Here is a 21,521-nt window from a genome sequence, read left to right on the forward strand (position 1 = left end):
TGTTTGTCGTTCTCTGTTTTGTAGAAACATCCCATTCAATGTTTTCTATTGTGATACATGAATGAACTGAGACGATTTCACACACTCACACACAAAGACAATCTCACCTCACCACCTGCAATAATAAAGCACAACCACCCAATTTTTTTGTGACAGGCCAAAGCAGGTTAATACAGATATTAGTACATCAAACAAGCTTAGGAAATCACAATAAGTTATTTATGACACTGATATGATGCTAAAAATTGACCGAGCGCCTATTCGGTGAGGCCCTCACAGAGCATCCATGCAAAAAGGATCATATCATGCTTTTGTCATTGAGTGTAACGCAACAAGGGTCCCAGATAGGTATCTTTGACAATAGGGGAATACTAATGCATTTTTTTGCACACAAATGCCAAAGTTGTCCAAGTAGTTTGCAGGAATATGAAAGTAGTGCAAGACATTACCAGAGAAAATGTGACTTGCAACATGCAGCTGTTCTATCAGTGCGCTGAATTCTCTTTCTCATGAGAACAAATAGCACCAGAACACGGGCCCCTAGCATTTATCCAGGATATTGAATAAATGCTCAAACAAGCTTTCCATAGGCGTGTTATTTGAGCCATCTGGTTTGTGTAACTGAGCTGTGTTGAGGAAGCATCCACAAGGGGGCCTTGACAACTAAGAAGTTGGAGGCCTGCCAGACTGCTGGACGATCAACATCCCTGCTTTATTCACAAAGCTGCAGAAATTCTCCCCATGGATCTATAATTTATTTCATTCTCATTTTAACGATGCAGACTGTTGCACATGCACAAAGTGGAGTGCAACCCCCCCCCAAAAAAAGCATTAGAGTCATAAATGGTTCATGATGTTTGGTGTACACTCTATTATATGTTGTACATTGTACGGGATATCCAATGTTGGTTATTTGACTTGTCTTCATTGCATGAATTGTATATTAATAAATCTTATTCTCACATTGGATGTGTTTTCTGTTTAAGACGAAATCAATTATACTCAACATTAATTATGTTATTAAAAAAAATAATAATTACAATTAATGGATTGGTTAATGTTAGTTCACGTGACATATATCGCGCCATGTTTCCATCGTGGCGTCGGGAAACTTCAGCAAAGTAGGGGTTGGGGAGGGGGGGGGGCGCTGAGGATAGAGCATCAAAGCGCCCATTGTTGAGAAACAAGTCTGCTGTTTTTATATTTCAACATAAAAGGAACATTATGAGGCTTGAACTAGATCCCCAGTGAGTAGTTATTGTTTGGATTTCAAAGTAAGGGTTAAAAAACACGACCGTAGGTATTAAATGAAATAAAATATGAAACTGAAGCGTGCTTCCAAATTTTTACCCCCCACCCATCAAGCGACATAAAACATTTTATTTTGAAAAACGATTAGCATTTTTGCTTTTCTCCACTCCTCACAATGTAACTTGACAACCACTGGCCACAGAAGCGGTAAAAAAACACCACCAGGAACAAAGTTGTGACTCGCGGCTGACTCCCCTACACATTCCACGTTTTTCACGCACTTCAACAATCTTTCACATTTTCAAACAGGACATATCGTCGCGTGGGTACAAGACTACGACGGTTGGATTTTACCTCGACCACGAAAAAAAGAAAAGTCCGACTAAGACTTTTCCTCGCATTTTGTGGATTCTCGCACTGGACCTATGTTGGGAGTTTTCTCATGAATTTTCTCAGGAGAGAGTACGTTGTACCTTGAAAGTCTGAAGCTTTTCTTTAACGTAATCTACTTTTAAGGTTTCCATGATTCGGTTTGTCACTTTGAGGCTCTATTCGGACGGTTTGGACTTGTTTTTTGAGGCGGCGCACGTCTCCCTTAATTCCTCCCGCTGACAGCAGAGGTGAGTTGTCTTGGGATCGATATGCTAAATATAACATTGCTAGCATAAATCAGAAAAAAAGTCAGTCAAAGTTTTAGAATGTCATTTCCAAACGTTTTGATTGCGTCTCCTCACTTTGTGTTGTCTTTTTTTTGGTCAAACCTAATGGAAGAGGAACTGGAAAAGTGACTGATTTAAAGAGACAGTACACACACACACACACACACACAAACACATCCTCAGGTGAAGGTGTTTATACTTAACAGGTAACAACACCCTTCTGGCTCCTGCAGAATATTTACCCTTTTAAAATCATGGGAGAGAATATCACTGATATGAAAGCTCATCATGCTTCTTCCCTCTCATGATCCTTTTAGCCCTTGCCAATTTGAAAATTAAAGACTCAATTTATTGAACACACTAAAAACAAACAAACAAAAAAAACCCAGGTAAGCGAATGAGTACTGTAATATTATTATTGCCTTTTTGAAGAGCTGAGATCTCCTTCTGCAGTACATCACTATGTCTGTATATAAATAGACTGATATTTGCTGTTTTTTGTGTCGGACAAGTCACAAACACTGTACATTATATATATATTTTGGGAATCATTTTTCACAGAGATGCATACAATACAGCGAGTATTGTATGCATCTCTGTGAAAAATGATTCCCCCTCACTGATGTCTGTGTCAATGTTACGGAAATATGTGATTTGAGTGAGTTTTATGCAAACATTGAACATTGACTTGACGCTTACAGGTGCAGCGTTGCCTTGAACAAGCAAAGCCACGCTCGCCGGGCTTGATTTGCAACCATGGCATCACTCGGCGACTTTGCGGAAGGCGGTGCCAACGAGGAGTTCAGTGACATCATCAAGTCGCGATCAGGTAGGTTCAGTTATTGGTGTAGGGGTCAGTTTTGATGCTATATTGTTTAATTTATTGAGAGTTCTCAACTGTGGCAGGTTTTAAGCAATTATCTTCAAAATTCTTTGGGTGGGTTTGGATAGTTTCACTTTCCAGCGTCGAGCCAGTAGTGAAGAGCAGTTTTGGAGGCACAACCGGAGATACTTGTTGGAAAGGACAAAGAGAAAGTCACCTAAATGTGATCAATCGAGAATGGTCAGATGCCAAAAAAAAAAAGGTGCTACCATTTGATCACTTCCCGCTTGGATCATTCCACACCGGAGTCAAAGAATTCCTTTTCAAGGAATGAATACAAGTGGCACTATGCGCAAGTGGAAAAAGAAGTCAAACGAGTTAAATGGGTCAAAATAACACCCAGAAGTACAATCTTGAAGCACCATAATGAGGCACAGCTCTCGCCGAGTGAGAGGCGCGCCCTTCTCAGCCAATTGGGCGTTCAAGAGTTATTGTCGTTGCTCTCCGGCTATTTTCGTCACCGTAAATTGGTGAATAAGTGCGTCCAATTTGAACAGATGATGTCTTCCAGATCAAATAATACTGATGAATATAAACATGACCATATTTGGAACGGAGCACGGACAGTGACGCAATGTGGTTCTAATGTTCTTCATATGTGCAATGAATAGAAAGTCACCACTTCAACGAAAATTTGCATATTTTCGCAACTCCCCCCCTTCCTAGTTTTACTTTCCTATCCTATTGCCCTGCCTCGCTGATCCCGCGCCAGGAATTCCACTGTGCCGTCGCAGTTTGTAATTTACGTCTGTGTCCAAACCACAATGGCTCCGCTCTTGCAAAGATTCAAGTTACCTAGCAACACTACCCCCCACCCTCCCAAAGTAATGTTTTTTTTTTATGGCATAATGTTATGGGGGGGGGGGGAATTTGGCATGTAGCTTCGTCATCGACCCCCAAAACACATGGAAAAAATACAGGAAAAGTTTTACTATGCTGCAGGTCTCGTACTGCGTGTGTGAGGGGGATTACGTGAAGTTTTGGTTCAGTCATAGGAAACGGCTTTAAATCGCACTGCATGCAGAGCTCACGTACCAACTAAGAGATTTTTAAAAAGTGTTACTAACACAAGCTTTTAAGGTTGATGCTGAGAAACGGCATGTGTGGCCGGCAGGTGGGCCGGATGTTTTCGCAGCTGAGACGAGCCCCCTCCAGTTCAGAAAACATTTACACACTTGCCGCATGTCAATCTGTTATTCAATCCCACGATACATCAGGTAATGAGGGCTAACTGTTGAATTAATTGGCTTCGATAGGGTACAGTTTGCCACATGCTGCTGCGTTAGTAACCCCACGCCCGCTCTGCTCATTCCTGAGTGAAGACAAATGTGAGAGGTCAAATATCACCCCCCCCCCCCAGCCCCAATGCTTACACTTTGCCTTTCTCTCTCCTGTTCGTTACTCGTTACTTGGTCTGTCGTTCCCGCACAGCTTTTCCACGTTTTCATCGTCATCGTCTTACATGCCTTTGACCATCTGCTTGCACTTTAGGGCGTGACGTGAAACGAATGAGGATGCCACCGCCGCCGCCGAGTAGAACGTGATTGTCACCGAATGGAGGGTGTGGCGTCAAGTTTTGTGATGACTTGGGTGGATCATGTAATTGGATGCATTCCAGCTGGTGTGTGTTGCGTATGTGTGTGTGTGTGTGTTGTGTGCTCTCTTGCAGTGACAGTTTGGAAGTATCGAAACCATCTGCAGTGACATTTTCCGTTTGATTGTCAAAGTTGAACAATTGTTGATGTGTGCGTGCGTGCAAGTACACTAAAGAACAGTTGGTTCATGGCAGTCATTTTTTTGTGTTATGGTCTTGAATTGTCTTGATAATTGCGAGGGGTCAATGTCACAGTTTGGTACATACCTTGGTTTTAAAGATCATCGTTTAGAATGTGTCCAGCATGTGGACAGGGGCTTCACTGTGGCATGGTCACTTTAGAGTGCCTCGTTGTCATGCCATGAAATCAGTTTCATGTTTTTATGCCCCGTGATGTCCTGGTAGGGATATTCCAGCTACCATATTTTGTATTTGTGAAGGCATACAAAATATACTTGATGATGTAGTCGTATTTGATAGACAGATGACAGGTGTTAAGTTCGGCCTTTTTATCAATTTGAGTGTAAACCAGCTCTGTTTAAGAGGGCGATTCCAGGACGGAATGATGGAGGTATGGGAAGCCTCTCGGCAGCAGCATGACTAATTCAGTCCAGTGGAAATTCCCTTTTTTGTCCCTGGGCTTCTTGGTCCAGTGTCATTGCTCACTTTCACTCCTCAGCTGGGACTGCAAGCACATACTTGTTGCTTTCTTTAGGACATCGGTTCACTAAAGCCGGATGATTTTCCTCGTTAACTTCCTCCATGTCGAGGAAAGAAAGAGAGAATACAAAACACAGGAAAACTGAACTTCCCTTGCTTTCCATTTCACTCTCACTGCGGGAAACGTTTGTTCAGTTTCTCCTCTGAGCTGTTCCTTTTAATAAAGAGTGTTGGTGCAGTGTCCCGGATGTTGGGACCAAGTCCCTTTGCGTCATGTTTTCTTTGCCGAGCCTTATACGACTTTATTTTCTCACCCACCCATCGAATGTTTGTGGGTATGTGGAGCCTGCGCATGTGTGTGACAGCACAGCAGCCGAAGCAGAACAGCACCCTAACTCAAAGCACCTATATAAAAAAAAAAGAACAAACTCTCACACCTCCTACTTCCTCTTTTGGTTTGCACTGTCCTACCGTCGCCTGCTACCCTACTGTTTTCATCATCTGCATTTGTTTGTTTCGTTACTTTTTGTGAGATGAATTTCAGTAAGTGGACGTCATGGAGAAAACGCAACTTTTTCAGGAGGAAACGCAAGGCTGAAATATTCCCTGTCGGTAAGTGCAAGGCTAAAATGGAGCAATTTATCCATTTCAATCTGATGTCCTGACGAGCGCTTGAAGCAAAAACAAATCTGGTTGACTCGGCTAACTTAGTTAAGTTATCCGAAATGTTTTAACTCAAGACCCGAGTTAGAAAGTTGGATGCTCCCCGGGCCCAACAAAAAAAAGACACCAACACATTGTATACCGCCGTTAAATTTATGATAAAGATCATAAAATACTTCTATTTTATGCCACAAACATGAATAATAAAATATGCATGATTTGTTGTACCATGTCAAACTGCCTAATGTTACACAACTGCACGTTGACAGTACAGTAGTCATTGTTAGCTAAACAAATTTAGCATACCGGCGCTCCCCCCATGGACACAGCCCCCAGTCCACTTTCAAGCTCTTTATTGAACAAAGGGAACAGATAAACACGAGCAAATATTCCCTCATCCACCGCTTGCCACAACTGACGCCGAGTCACTCAACACAGAGTGGCTAACAATGTAGCCAGGTATTAAGCTAGGTGAGCCGACCCCTCTCATTTGCGAACTCAGGCATCCCCCCAAGCCTTTCTTTTAGCACGCCTACTTATCAAGTGAGCACAAATATGACATAAAATTGACAAATGGATATCTTTTAACTTGGAAAAACCTGGGGGACGGACTCATAAGTGAAGGTACTACTATGCAAGGTTAGCGTGTTGTTTCTGAATGTGTAATCTGTCATCCCATCACTCTTACATGCTGGGGTGGGTCTGAACACTGACTTTATCTGTGTTAATGCCCCCCCCCCCGCTGTTCCACCATGCATCATGATTCCCCCACCCTTGGCCTGCTCTGTCCTGTTCTTTTCTGTTGTGCCTCTGCTGCATTCTTCTGGTCCTTCCTTTGCTGTCTGGCTAAGAAACAGTAGAAGGGAGAGCACGCGGGTTGGAATGTTGACATTTCTTTGAGTCTGTGGCGACTGATTTGAGTGAACTGTGTTCAAAAGATGGCAGAACGTGGGCTCAGACTCAACGGGAGAACTCTAAGCAAGGTTTTATTTTATTTTATTGCTGTTAGCTTTCGCTGTTTGGGTAATTGCTCCAGTGATTCCATTGTCGCCCTGTTAGTTGGAGCTGCAAAAGTTTCCAGCCTTCTGGGAAGATTTTCGACATATACCGGAATGTAAGAGTTCTAACGTGGTGCTTGATGAGGTTGAGGTCAGGGCTCTGCAGTTCCTCAGAACTCCTCACAAGGTTGTCTGTGCACAGCGATAACCCTGTAAAGTTGACGGCGTAATAATATTTACTTATTATGACTTTACTAGTAAGTCAGAGTAGGTTTGTGATTAACAAACACATTCCGGGAGCAAATTTGTGTTACGTCGCCGCTGTAAAAAAATGGATCGCACTCGTGAGCGCACCCATTCACATGTGCGCCAACACACGCATTTGAGTATACGTGCACGAGCGGTAACGGTCGATCGCGGAAGTTGTTTGGCTTGAAAAGTAGATCTTCAGTTAAAAAAAAGACAAAACAAAAAAAAGGTGGGGCACCCGTGCCCTACGTAAATGTCACAATGGCTCACTGTAGAAAACAGGTGGCATTTCACAAGGCCTGGTACTCAGTCCACTTTTCTTTTCTTTCAAATAAATGTTTTGCGTAGGCTATGTTGCCTTCCGACTAAAGTATGAATTTATGATGCTGCAGTAGGAATGTAACGCCATCGATTTGTTGCATGCGTCACCTACTTGGTGTTTTTCAGCGGTTCTCTGGAGATGACGGTTTTGATGACAATGAAAGGTTCTGGCCTTACAAGTTCCCAGATCTTTGGCGAGTCAAAGCATGTCAACAAGGCACGGACGGGCCGGCTGGGACAAGCTGAGACAAGTGACCACTGGAGGCGAGGAGGGAGGAATGCATTTGGGAATTCTGCGAATTCTGTGCATTCTTCGCATCCTACACAGGCAAAAGGGAGAGTTCATCTCCGCTGTGAGTTGTTTGGTGAAAGCGCTTTTGTTTCCGGGAGGGGTTAGTTTAGTGACGCACAATGAACAGATGACTAGAAGACCGCCATTGTGTGGACTGTTGACTGTCAAGGTGAAGTTCATCCTGGGCAGGGAGAACATCTTCCCTTGAAGTACAGCACTTTGTATGCAGTGATGGCTGTTTGAAAGTGCTCTATAAATACTGTTGACTTGAAAAATGAGAACTGCATAACATCCGTCCCCCCTCAACCCAGTGGATGGAGATCATGTGTTAATGGGTTAACTGTGGTCACTGGGAGGCAGGATTTTGTTAAAGCCTCAATTAGGACAATCACCGGGTTGGAACCATGTGAACTTAGGAAGCGTGGCCTGGCTTGTAAATTGCCCTTGTTTGTTCATCCGTGTTTACAATGTGGGGTTGCCGTGGAAACCAGTGTCGTGTGTTTGATTTCCACCTCGGCTCTTCCTGCCCCGAGGTCACGGGTGTGTGTGTTTCCAGCCAACTGTTTTAGGGTTCCTGTGTGACGTTTTATTTTTTATTTTTGTGGTGCAGTTTGCTCACGGGTGAATCCCTCACGCTCGCAATTCTCTCAGGGTGGATTATGTAACCTATCTTTGAAAAAAAAAAGAACGGCAGAGCAGCAGTGGGACCAATCTAATAGTTTTTATTACAGGAGATCCTTTTGTATACGAATTGCATTCCTTACAGCTGCGACGTTTTGTTAATTTTTCCCTCGCTAGCAATGTCTAATTACTAAGCTAATGTTTGTATGCAAGTCCAATATCCCTCACCTTCTGTGAGCCATGTACGCAGAGACAGAAACATATCCTTTGTGTCCTTCCTGTTACTTTTTTATTAATCTATGATCTTGATTTCCACCAACTGACCCAACTGATCTTTTTTTTCCCCCCCAAGTAGCTGCCAGCATTTGCAAAGCCGCTGCGAATTCTGACGGTAGTACAGTATTGAGATGAAAACATTCTAACGGTGTCACGTGAGCAACTAAAAAGTTGCCTCGTCAGCGGAAACGCATTGTTCCGTGTGTACATCCAGTAAACCGAGGCCGCGTGTGTGCCCAGTGAGCCGTGGGAATACACCAGAGGGATTACGCGGCATCGATGCAATCTCAACTTCCTGTTTGGCCAATCGAAGAGGACCAGAGACTTTTGCTGTACACATTGGCAGCACGTCGGGGTGACTGTGTCAATCAAAAATTAACTAGCTGGCCCTCAGTGGTTCAACCTTTTTGAAGCATAGTTTTCTAAAACGTTTGGTTTTCGAATCGCCAACCATTGCCCACTGAAGAGAAGCGCACCTGGTTATTTTAGCCGTGCCTCTGAATGTTTTATTAGTCATATAAGTGTCAAAGCTAAGTGGTGCAGTATGTTATTTACAGGCTTGGCTCAAGCTCTCGTTTGACTGTACATACAATATGTAAGCAGCCATAAGTAAAGTGACTAAAGAGGACCTGGGTAATGTCTCTTCAATGTTGTTTACATACACTCGCCTTGGAGTCTCCACACGACACAATACCACCTTGAGCTTTCCAGCCGTTTGATACTCCAAAACCGGTGAGGAGCAGGCGCGTATGAATTGGCGTTATTGTGCCGCGAAGGCGGCAAGATGGATGGTCCCGGGAGAAAAGTTAACGGCGATGAGTTGGAGCCAAGATAACCGTGGCCGAATAGCCATCCTTGGCCTCCACGTGGTATGTTATTTTTCCAGCCAGCCAGCAAGTGGCCACACGGACACAAAGAAGCAGACAACCGCGGGGGCTCGATGATCATAACCTCTGACCTTTTGTTCGGTTCGTGATGTTTTTACGCAGCGGCCCGTGTCACGACAGTGCCACTTAACCTCATACACTTTTCTTTTTTCCACTAACCCCCTTTCCAAGTTTTTTTCTCCCCATCACATATAAAACTTAATTAACATTTTTTTCCTTTTGAATGCACCACATGAATTGTGCATAGGAAGGATTCACTTCAACAGAAGTAAAAGCGCCAATGATTTCCTGATGGAGAATGCGTGGTTATTCACTACTAATGGCAGTTTGGATTTCATCTTCATGTGTGCTTTTATTCCAGGCTGGAGCTTTTATGGCGTGTAATGAATTAGCAAGAGACAGTTGTGGTCATCTTCCTTTTTTTTTTTTCTTAAAACATTTTTTAAGACCAAGGACCACTAAAATATACCATAATTAAATCCAATGTTAAATAAAAGCCTCTTTTGTTTTTTCTTTCCCACAGATGAACATGATTTGGTGCAGAAGAAAACATTCACCAAGTGGATAAATGCACAATTCTCAAAGGTAAAAATTGTACTGTAATACCTTTTATTTTTATTTTTTGTTTGTTTACTTAACACAAGTTAGATCCTGTAATTCAGGTTATTATTATTATTATTTTTTTTTAATCTACAATGTGATTTTCTTTTTCATGTTCAACATTACCTTCATAGCATCCATCCATTCATTTTGTGCACCACTTGTCCACATGAGGGTCACGGGCCTTAGCCAGCAATAATTTTTTGGGAGCATATTCTGGGCCCTGAGAGTAATTAAGTGGATGTTTTTCTGTGTGTCATCCGACTAGGAGGGTAAAACGGCCATCAAGGACATGTTCTCCGACCTGAGGGATGGGAGGAAGCTGCTTGACCTGTTGGAGGGCCTCACTGGCCATGTCCTGGTCAGTTACCTGAACGTTTAAAAAAAACTCCTAGCCCATTTGTTTAGGGAGTCTTTACCGGCATTGTCTTTTAGTTCCCGCTCTTAATCCTTCCAGTCTAGCTCCCATTTGGGTACCTGCAGCTGCAGAAAAAGCCAGTCTCTCTGCGCGTAATACGTTGAATCTCTTCATACCTGAAAAACAATAAATCGACAATTCTGTCAGTCAGCGTAGTGTCTCATAAAAGATTTGCAGCTGCTTGCTATTCAGGCCCCGGCATTCTTTCCGCGAAGTTCTCAAGTGAAGGCATTGATTCTCCGAGCAAGTAGTAGCTCACATTGTAACGTTGACTGTGAGTGGTTGCAATTGACAATGTCTATTACCGACCGTCCCATTTGCCATCATTTCCTCTGAATGTACAGTATGTGGGATTCTTCCAAGACTTCCTGGGCATTGTGCTCGAATCAATCATCCTTAATTGTGCTGTGATTTTTATTCTTCAGACCAAAGAACGAGGCTCCACCAGAGTACACGCGCTCAACAACGTCAACAAAGTGCTTCAAGTTCTGCATCAGAACAATGTGAGAGTGCTGACCTTTTTTTTGGGGGGGGCATTGAAAGTCGAAAGGGTTCGCACGGATGGCAGCTGTTTTGCTCAACATGATTTTAGACAGGCGACGCTGGTCTCTTTCCAAGCGTGAAAAGACCCAAATTGAAATGAAATGTCCTCCTTCCCTGTCTATGTGGCCTGGAGAGTTCCCAGTTGCCATTTTTCTGTGAGACATATAAGGACATGGAGCGAGAGATGCAAGCGAAGCGGAAGAATGAAGCTAATTGGAAGCAGAAATGGGATATGAAAGGTGGACTCCGCGGTAGGGCGATGTGTCACCAAGCAAAACACATGACCTCACGCGGCCCTTGCTTCATCTTGATCCTGTCCAAATAAGTCCAGCGTAGCCGTGCTCTAATTTCTGCGGTGGTGCCTTGGCTTGAGTTTAATTCTTTTGTGCTCACACTTCTTGATCGCAAATCATCCTTACCCATTGAAGTGAATTTAAACACCATTAATCCGTTCCATCTTCTTGTTTTTTTGGAGGATGTTTTCCAAAAAAAAGTAGCACTGAGTATTGTTTTTCTAAGAACATAGAGTAATGACATAATTAAATGAAATGTGAAGAATTTAATAGTTTGCGCACACTGATTTCGTGCATTCATAGCATTGGTCCTTGGCCACAAGCGAGCACTATAATAAAGGCATATATCCATTAATCCATCCATTTTCTCATCCGCTTATCCTCACGAAGGTCGTAGGCGTGCTGGAGCCTATCCCAGTTGTCTTCAGGCAGTAAGTGGGGTACACCCTGAATTGGTTGCCAGGCAATCGCAGTACACACATATATGAACAACCATTCGCGCACACACTCACACCGAGGCACAATTCAGAGTGTTCAATCAGCCATACATGTTTTTGGAATGTGGGAGGGAACCAGAGTACCCGGAGAAAACCCGCGCAGGGACGGGGAGTACATGCAAACTCCCCACAGGAAAGTTGGAGCCGGAATCGAACCGTTCACCTCTGCACTGTGTGGCGGACGTGCTAATCAGTCGCCCGAAAGGCATATATCTATACACAAAAACAAGATGGTCACAGCTGCTCAGCAAGATGCAGTTTGATTCCATGTTTTTAACTTGCATTATTTGTGTTGAAAAATGTGTAACCCTACCGTGACATCAGTGATAGTTTTGTTAGCTTGTTTGTACTGTTTTGGTTTGTGTGTTAGCATCAAGCTAGCAGACTTGTCAGATCATGTTATGTTGTTTTCGGCTTTATGTTTTGAGTCATACCCCGAATTATATTTATAACCCGTAACCCTATTACGAATCATATCTGTCCCCAAATAATAATTGGTGTTTGTCTGGATCGTCAGGTGGATCTGGTGAATATTGGCGGAACCGACATTGTTGATGGGAACCACAAGCTCACTTTGGGACTCATCTGGAGCATTATTCTTCACTGGCAGGTGAGCACAGGCGTTCAAAATCTGAATGTGGACCTACACTGTCGGGCCTGGAACATACCCCGGAGATTAATGGGGGGGTCATTTTACATGATAGTTGAAGGGTTTCAATAGTGGATGCAATCTGACATGCACGTTTTGTGTGATTCATCTTGATCATGTGCACAGGTGAAAGACATCATGAAGGATGTCATGTCCAGCCTGCAGCAGACCAACAGTGAGAAGATCTTGCTGAGCTGGGTACGCCAGTCCACCCGCGCTTACCCGGAGGTCAACGTGCTGAACTTCACCACCAGCTGGGCCGACGGTCTGGCTCTTAACGCCATCCTGCATCACTTCAGGTGAGGAGCGTGCCCCTCAATTGCCGTCATGGCAACTTCATCCACCTCGTTCCCGCTTAGTGCTGGCGATATACAACAGCGTTTGGGATTTTTTTTTTTTTAAATAACAATTTGTTTTTAAGTATCTTGGGGTCTTGTTCACGAGTGAGGGCAGGAGGGAGCGAGAGATCGACAGGCGGATCGGTGCAGCGTCTGCTGTGATGCGGACGTTGTATCGGTCTGTCGTGGTAAAGAAGGAGCTGAGCCAAAGGGCGAAGCTCTCAATTTACCGGTCGATCTACGTCCCAACCCTCATCTATGGCCACGAGCTATGGGTCGTGACCGAAAGAACGAGATCCCGGATACAAGCGGCCGAAATGAGTTTTCTCCGCAGGGTGTCCGGGCTCTCCCTTAGAGATAAGGTGAGGAGCTCGGTCATCCGGGAGGGGCTCGGAGTCGAGCCGCTTCTCCTCCACATCGAGAGGAGCCAGATGAGGTGGCTTGGGCATCTGATTCGGATGCCTCCTGAGCGCCTCCCTGGTGAGGTGTTCCGGGCATGTCCCACCGGGAGGAGACCCCGAGGAAGACCCAGGACACGCTGGAGAGACTACGTCACCCAGCTGGCTTGGGAACGCCTCGGAATCCCCCGGGGAGAGCTGGAAGAAGTAGCTAGGGAGAGGGAAGTCTGGGCTTCCCTGCTAAAGCTGTTGCCCCCGCGACCCGGCCCCGGATAAGCGGTAGATGATGGATGGATGGATGGATTTGTTTTTATTTTGTTTTGACCCTTTAAAAAAAAATCAGATAATTTGAATTTTTAGAGCATGCTTATTATTAGGTTTTTTTTTCTTTCAAAAATGCATCAGGGGTATTCGTTAGCCCACCCCGCCTCATTCTGTAACCCTTGTCCTTAACTGTTGCACACACACTCTGGGGACTTTTGAGTTGTGAGAAAGGCTAGTGTTGGTTTAGACACGGGCCAGGGTTGATGTGGATCACTGATCCCGTACATTCCACACTCCCCTCACCTCCCCCCACATCGTCTTTTCTCTTAGGGTAGCATTAACTCCATACTGTAAATCCGGTCCATGTTGATATGTTCTGTGTATGTGGGGAAATACTTGGATCCTAAATTTGGATTGATTTGCCATTTCATATGGAGGCCAAATGCATTCAGTTGGGATGGTGTTGTCCAAATGAGGCCTGTTGAGCGTCTGGAGCATGCCTTCACTGTAGCAAAAGACCAGCTGGCTATCGAAAGGCTACTGGATCCTGAAGGTGAGCCCATTCCACTCTTCAAGCGTTTCTTACGAAATACCCCACCTGTGTTTTTTCTGCCATCTTCACAGCGCGTAACCTGTTCTCTTCTAGACGTGGCTGTGCAGTTGCCAGATAAGAAATCCATCCTCCTGTATGTGACATCGCTGTTCGCGGCGCTACCCAAAGATGTCAACATGGAGTCCATCCGAGAAGTGGAGGCGCTGCCGCGCAGATTCAAAGTGGAGACTGAAGATTCATGTCCAGGGCTCGGTGCACAGGTAACTCCTGACAACAAAGCATGTTGTTTAAAGACTTTTAAACACTATAGTGTTCCCCCGGATGTAGCGTGCCCAGACTGTATCGCATGTTCTTCAGCCATAGTTTTTTTTAATTTTTTTAAACGAGTTGTAGAGTAGTGTTTACAATCCTAATATGCTGCAAGCTGCCAGGCAGCACTGAGGCCCCCTCGAAGAGATTCAGCATAATTTAAGGTTGAAATGTGTTAAAAGTGTGTAGCAGAGGTAAAATGGTAAGAAAAGGTTTTGAGTGGGTCTGGAACGTATCCCCCCACCATAAATGGGGGCTCAACATACTGTGCTTACATTGTCACATCTGTGACTCCCCAAAGCACCTCTTAGGGTTTATCCATTGCTTCTGGCCTCACATTTCACACCTTGGAAGAAGCGATGGAAAACTTTTGCGCATCTGATTGGCCTGGTGTGTGTGTGGGGTGGAGGTGGGGGGGTATTTTCCTGGCACGCTTCCTCCCGCCACAGGAAATGATGTTTAATGCCGCTGCTTTTGTAGCCATGCGGGGGATGCAGAATAGAGGTTCTTTGTTTGGAATGGTGCCCTCCCCCATTTTTTATGATGCAAGGTTTTGCCTTGTGACTTCATGCAAAAGATTTTTCCGGATTTGTGACATTTTTGGAAGCGCAGTCATTGCATGTGAACAAGTGAATCATTCTTCACTTTGACAACCAGAAAATGTCTGCCATGGATTTCATTGTTGAGTGACCAATACTTTTTGCATCTAGAGTGTCGTCTCGTTGCGACCGAGCGGGACCGATTGCAGCTTGACCTGCCCTGCAAGTCGGCAGCCACCTCCCAGTGTCCCATAATAGGCCTGCATACTTCTTAATCGTAACTGCAGGGCAGGTCGCGCCGCATGCCTCAGAACAGTCACTTCCAGCCTCTCCCTCCTTTCAACCGATGCTTCTACAGTATTTTAAAATGCAGTAGTAGCTGATTAGACACCATTGCCATACGAGAAACAGAAGTCAAATAAAAAGTGAGCCAGATATAAAATCATCCCCTCAGTCCCACTGGCCACTTAATTGTAATTGAACAAAAAGCAAAACAAAACAGGGGCTTGTATATGACAAAATCTCAATCAGTTCAAAGGTGATTCTTATGAATGGGTCCTCATATTTCTCACAATATGCAGCTGAAGGACTCTGGCAGCAACCCCCGGCCAGAGACCCCTGACGCCCTGTCGGAGCTCGAAGGGGAGATGGAGGGCGGCATGCTGGAAGCCGACTTAGACACCTACCAGACCACCCTGGAGGAGGTCCTGACCTGGCTGCTGTCAGCCGAGGACACCCTGCAGATCCAGGACGAGGTGTTGGATGATGTGGAGGGTGTCAAAGAGCAATTTCACACGCACGAGGTGAGAGGGGATGGGAAAGGGGCATCACTTAGGTGGGGTCTCTCTTATAGCAGACATCTGGGATAGTAGAAAGCTCAAAGGCTAGTTAGCTTGATCATGTTGAATTCAACTTGTCAATAACGTTAAAACTGTGTTTCACCATTACAGTTCTCCTGATATTTCTGGGTGTGGCTTAAATTAATGATTAATTGATGCTGAATAAAATAAGCGGTATTAAAAAATGTTTTCCTCAACAAAATGGTACCGAATAATGCTGCACTACTTGACTGTAATTTTACACCAAAACTTCGAAAAGGACATTTTCATGACTATTTGACTATTCAAACTTGTCATTAAACTCGTCAAGTCTAACACTGCTCTCAGGCCTGTCAGCAACGAGTTCATTTCCCTGGCAAATTGTGACCGTTTGACTCTTGTCAACTTCGTAAGGACTTCATGATGGAGCTGACGGCTCACCAGAGCAGCGTGGGCAACGTCCTGCAAGCCGGCAATCAACTCATCGCCCAGGGCAGCCTGTCAGAAGAGGTGGAAGATGAAATACGGGAGCAGATGAGCCTGCTGAATTCCCGCTGGGAGAGCCTACGCGTGGCCAGCATGGACCGCCAAGCCAGGTAAAGCGTCACCATTTGAAGCCATTTTTAACGATTAGCGTACATGCGCCGCAGGATAGAGGTCATGGGTCTGAGCTCTGACCTCAGATGTTTTCGGGCTTTCATCTGTGAGGAATGTGCAAGGCTGCAAGCAATGTGACGGTGACAACTGATAAACTGATAAGCAGTGAGACCCCCCCCCGCCCCGCCCTCCCCTTCCCCAAGGCTTGCAGCAGTCAGTCTGTTATGAACTTGTCAAATGCTTCAAAGACACACACTCACCTTTTTCACGCATTAAAAAAAATGTTTTAGGCTCCACGAAGTCCTGATGGAGCTCCAACAGCAGCAACTCCAGCAGCTTTCTGATTGGCTGACTCGCACAGAAGACCGCATCAGAAAGATCGAGACCGAGTCGCCGGCAAAAGACATTGACGACTATAAGCAACGAATCGAGCAGCATAAAGTAAAAGACCCTTTTTTTTTACACACGTGGAATTGATTGCCAGACCTGAATGCAGATCATTGCTGAAAACCTGCACAATTTAGCTCTACTTTCATCAACTGTCTTACTAGTGAGCACAATTTTTTTTCTCCTCTCAGGAGCTTCAGAATGACCTGGAGGCTGAGCAGGTGAAGGTCAACTCCTTAACGCACATGGTGGTGGTTGTGGATGAGAACAGTGGCGAGAGCGCCACTGCCCTCCTGGAAGAGCAGCTCCAAGTAAGTCGGTCTGAGACTTCTGCTGTCAGGTGTCAAAAAAGTGTCAGCCAGATTTGAATGCAGCCTCACTTCACGAATGCTTTTTTTCAGTCTTTGGGTGAACGCTGGGCAGCCGTTTGTCGCTGGACAGAGGAGAGGTGGCACAAGTTACAGGAAGTCTTCCTGGTGTGGCAGCAGCTGGTGTCGGATCAGGTAGAACACAATTTCTATTTCACATTGTTTCCAAACATTTCTGCGCCAAGGCACATATTTCCATGAAAAAAAAAACACGATGGGCAAACTCTGCGGTAATAAATGTGCATTTTAAACACACTCGTCGACTCAAGCACCATATCTGCTTTCACTTCTGCAGAGTTTATTTAGAGGATGGTTGGAAGAAAAAGAAGAGGCCTTGAGTGAAGTGCAGCGAAGCAGTTTTAAGAATCCAAACGAAATCAACGCAAAAGCGCGGCAATTAGCTGTAAGTAAAGAGGGAGCTCTTTGCCAGAGGCCACCTGCGGGTTCACCCGGCTGTCCCTTGTGATTGCCGTGTTCTGAAAACGTTTAGATTCTCAAGGAGGATATGGAAAAGAAGAAGAGGACCCTCGACCAACTTTCCGACGCGGGCCGGGATGTGATGTCGTTAATACGGAGCGGCGAGGCCGCCGCTACCATTGAGGCGGACGCTGAAGATTTGGCCCATCGATGGGACAAGCTGGTGCAAAGGCTGGAGGACTGCTCCTTCCAGGTCGGCTGAACAATTGTTTGCATTAAGTATGATGGTTCCTTGAGAGAAGTGACCCATCTTAACAAGTGTTTTGATTATCTTTTTGGTGTGACTTGTGAAAAAAAAATCTATTGGTTACATAGTGACCAATGCAAAAGCAAAATCAGCTCTTACTCACTAATGGACTCACTCTCTACTAAGGTGATGGAAGCTGTGACTGACGCGGGGATGACTCAGGTAGATGAAGCGGTCGTCATGACGACAATCGCCGCCGGTGATTCGGCCACCGACCAGGAACTCGCCCCTCCTGCTCCTCCCAAGAAACGACTGGTGGAGACGGACATAGAAGTCAGGAGGGCGTAAGTGCTCGAGGGTTGTGTTTTTTTTTTGGGGGGGGGGGGGGTTGACTCAGTGTAACTTTCGTTGATTTGATTGATTGTCAGAAAGTCATGCCAGACCAGCCGCAACAACACATATGTGATGTAGATATATGGTATAAATGGAGTACAGGTTGTGGTAGGTGATATAAAGTGTGTTTTGTGATTCTGAGACCTGTTGCCCAAATATGGCAGGTTTGAAAATAAACTTTCCGACCATCTGAGCTGGATCAAAAATTGGAAGGCGGCCGCGCAAACGATATCCTCCGCGCAACCGGACACGGCAACCGATGTGCAGGATGTGCAGGAAAAACTCAAGGTTGGAGGAGGCAGACTGCAAGATAGGATTATGACATGTTGGAACGTGACAGTTAAACATGCTCTTTGGGCTTTTTTTTAGGCTCATGAGGTGGAACTCCAAGCAAAGGAGGCTGCCATCGGTCAAGTGATCCAAGAAGGTCAAGGATTGATGGAGCAATTGGAGAGAGGTATTGTGATGAAGTTGTCACTTTCAACAGATCAATACGGAATTTGTACCCTTCAACATCTTTGCCTGACAGCTTCAAAGGAATACAGAGGGTCCAGAACAAAATCTATTGAAAAAAATCAATTAAATTGATCTGCCCTCCCCAGACTGTCTCATTTTCTGTCACACTTCTTTCACGTCATTCCGCTGGAGTTTGATCTCCAGTTTATGATGATTTGATGGCCATTTTCAAAAGACTATCGGAATGTGTAAACATAATAGAACATCCAAAATAAATGTATTTGCTTTAATTTGTTGTTCACATTTTCAGTTCTGTTTTATATACTGCAGGTAGATTTGTATTTTTTTAGGTTTTATGCATACTTCATATTGATTACATTTTTATTGTTTTCAATTTTTATCTATTCTAAATTGTCCCACTGTTGTGATGTCCTTTTTTTTCAGGAGCACAAAGACACTTAAAATTGTGTCAATTGACTTATTTAACTGTTTTTCCTGCGCGCCTTCAGAGGGCGTGCAAATGGACTCCGTGCGGGCGGACGTCGATTTGATCCAGACCGAATTGGATGCGTGCGCGAAGGAGCTGCAGGCGGCCCGCGACAGAGTGGACGCCCAGACTCGGTTAAAGGCGCTGTTGGCCGAGCTCGCAGGACTAGATCGGGCCTTGGATGAACTGGATGGATGGCTGGACTCCACTTCCGCCGTCGAAAAGTGTGACAGCGACCAACTCAGGAGCCTGGGTGAAGAATGTCAGGTACAGGAAACCTCGATTTTTTTTTTTTTTTTTTTTCAAATCCGGGATATATTTCAGAGGCCACCTGCCATTCGTAATAATAATAATTATTATAACCCTGAATCCAAGTTTCATGACCCCTTTGTGTGTATGTGTGTGTCCCTTTAGTCCCGACTGGTCCCTCTCAGTGCATTGGGTACACAGTTAGAACAGATTTGTGCAGATGTGGAGTCGCTGCCTTCTTTAAAAGACAAGACCGTGGGGGTGTCGGCACATCACGCCTCCACTTTAAAGCGACTCGAGGGCAAACAGCAGGAGGCCAGCCAAGGTACCCCCCTGCCCCCTCACGCATGTGACATTCAAACTGCCACGAGTTACAACATGAAATCAGCCACCTAATGTCATATAAAAGATGAAAATATAACACAAGCTCCGGAGAGAAGCTCACGTAGCAGTCTGCATCTTGACTACGTGCTCTTTTATAAGATAAACGAGTCTGATCCAAAGTGGTGCTACCAGGAACTTTGCAAAATAAAACCAGTAAAAATGAATGAAAATTCAGGAATGAACTAAGGGATCTACGCTAATTCCTGATTGATTTTTTCATCGATTAAGTCTTTTCAAACAGCAGGGATTTCATTCCCAAACCATATGGTTCTTGTTTGGACATACAGTATAGTACTGAATCCTGTAATTGATTGCCAGACTGCTGACATTTGGCAGAATCCCTAATCGAAAGAAAGAAAACTTTCAAAAGCGTAGCATGTGTTTCAATGTGACGTCCCGTAAATGATAGGCTCCACTACATTGATTTTGTAAGGTGAGACCCGGAGACCTCAGGCCCAGGTGTGTGCTTGCATTCTTCTTTTGCGCTCAAGCAAAGAGAATTGGATAAGAGCCACGGAAAATCTGTTCTCTTTTTGCTCTGGATTTTTTTTTTTGTTGCTCGTTGGCTCCGTCATCGCTCTATGTAGGGTCCATCTGGAAAATGTTCATATTGCTTCACTTTGTTTTGAACAATGTTATAACCCCTTTCCAAAATAGATTGAATCCCAATACATAAGAATTTGAGCGCCTTTGTTCACGTCCTTTCTTGGCACAATTCCGGCGCGACTGCTTCATGGCTGCGCTGCTTGTAAACACTGTCACATAATTCAAGTATGAAATCATCAGCTAATGATTCGGTAAGGAGGAAGACAAGTTGTGAAGACAAACAAGAAGGGCACAGGAATGTCATCATTTCAAATAGTAGGGAGGGTTGTGTTTTATGTTGTCTCCTTAGCAGCGTAATGATGGGCTGTGTTAAATATACAAGTTGTCAAACATAAAATAGGATGGGAAACCTCACCTGTACACGCTACTCAAAACGTCTCGCTGCCCCCATGTGGTGGTAAAGCAGAAATGTGAATCTCCACGCTTTCATCTAATTTCTAGTTCTGGAGGCCATCAAGGCTGGATCTCTTCTGGTGGAGGGGCTGGAGACCAGGCTGGCCGCACTGAGACGAGGAGTCAGCAACGTTGCAACCGCGGAGGCGGCGGTGCAGCGAGCACAGGTGAGTAAAGTTGAAATTGAGCAATTTTAAAATGTGCTCTTCACCCCGCCCAAATGCTGCTGTTTTTATTGTGATTTATTACAATGACGTTTATGCAATGGCTACATAGGTTAGAGATTAGCAGAACATCTGGCTTGTTGAATGAATTTTCACATTATGACCAAGGTGACAGAGTTCCACAAAATGTGTGCCAGCTGCTATGCACTGCAAGCTTTTTTTTCAGTCTCACCATATGCTGAATTTGGATGGTTATGGTTTCAAATTGGCCCAAATTAGAACAGGATTAGCGGTAACATGGAGGAAGGGGAACCAGGCAGGGACGTTTTTTTTTTTCCCCCTCCAAGTTATAAACTATATAATTGGCAGTTACTTGTTTTCACATTTGCACTGAAATTTCAGTCTGTACACTTCTAGATTGTAGATAGGGTAATCTCTCCTTTTTAAATTTTACATAATTTTTTTTTAAACCCCCTTCCCTTGTTATCCTGCATTGGAATGCGGCTCAGTCTGAGCTCTTGTTATGGCGGCAGGGGCAGCGAGGTGGGGGTTTGTGTCCCATTCTGAGCACCATGTACTGACATGCAACACGCATGCCAGTGTCAAGGAAACACAACAATATCAAGTCACATGACAGAACACGGAGTGTCTCAAGGCAAAGTGATTAGCTTCAGTAGTATAAAATTCCAGATAAAATTATTGAAAGGGACATGTAATGACAAATTGACTTTTTAATGGCTTGTATACAAATAGTTGGAGCTCTGGAATACGTGAAATTAAAGAACCATATTCAATTTATG

At 44.6% G+C, this 21,521-nt stretch overlaps 1 protein-coding gene across 5 annotated transcripts in view; it reads left to right on the forward strand.

The window, feature by feature from the left end:
- Window positions 1-1,443: 1,443 nt before the first annotated feature.
- The window catches only part of utrn (utrophin), a 90,272-nt gene continuing 70,194 nt past the window's right edge, over window positions 1,444-21,521 (forward strand). For 4 of the 5 annotated variants that reach the window (XM_052053483.1, XM_052053486.1, XM_052053485.1 and 1 more), the window contains exons 1-21: window positions 5,496-5,659; window positions 9,878-9,939; window positions 10,223-10,315; window positions 10,798-10,875; window positions 12,223-12,315; window positions 12,481-12,653; window positions 13,792-13,907; window positions 14,001-14,167; window positions 15,337-15,558; window positions 15,988-16,169; window positions 16,461-16,611; window positions 16,749-16,868; window positions 16,959-17,060; window positions 17,221-17,328; window positions 17,416-17,595; window positions 17,776-17,933; window positions 18,147-18,270; window positions 18,352-18,439; window positions 18,948-19,192; window positions 19,340-19,499; window positions 20,606-20,724. In XM_052053483.1, coding sequence (XP_051909443.1) covers window positions 5,581-5,659; window positions 9,878-9,939; window positions 10,223-10,315; window positions 10,798-10,875; window positions 12,223-12,315; window positions 12,481-12,653; window positions 13,792-13,907; window positions 14,001-14,167; window positions 15,337-15,558; window positions 15,988-16,169; window positions 16,461-16,611; window positions 16,749-16,868; window positions 16,959-17,060; window positions 17,221-17,328; window positions 17,416-17,595; window positions 17,776-17,933; window positions 18,147-18,270; window positions 18,352-18,439; window positions 18,948-19,192; window positions 19,340-19,499; window positions 20,606-20,724 — 2,820 coding nt within the window. In that variant the 5' untranslated portion in view covers window positions 5,496-5,580. Of the gene's footprint in view, window positions 1,872-2,611; window positions 2,740-5,495; window positions 5,660-9,877; window positions 9,940-10,222; window positions 10,316-10,797; window positions 10,876-12,222; window positions 12,316-12,480; window positions 12,654-13,791; window positions 13,908-14,000; window positions 14,168-15,336; window positions 15,559-15,987; window positions 16,170-16,460; window positions 16,612-16,748; window positions 16,869-16,958; window positions 17,061-17,220; window positions 17,329-17,415; window positions 17,596-17,775; window positions 17,934-18,146; window positions 18,271-18,351; window positions 18,440-18,947; window positions 19,193-19,339; window positions 19,500-20,605; window positions 20,725-21,521 lie in introns of those variants that run through there. The other variant, XM_052053484.1, reaches the window with a different exon arrangement.

This window comes from Hippocampus zosterae, chromosome 19 (genome assembly GCF_025434085.1).
Source record: "Hippocampus zosterae strain Florida chromosome 19, ASM2543408v3, whole genome shotgun sequence".
NCBI lineage: Eukaryota > Metazoa > Chordata > Actinopteri > Syngnathiformes > Syngnathidae > Hippocampus > Hippocampus zosterae.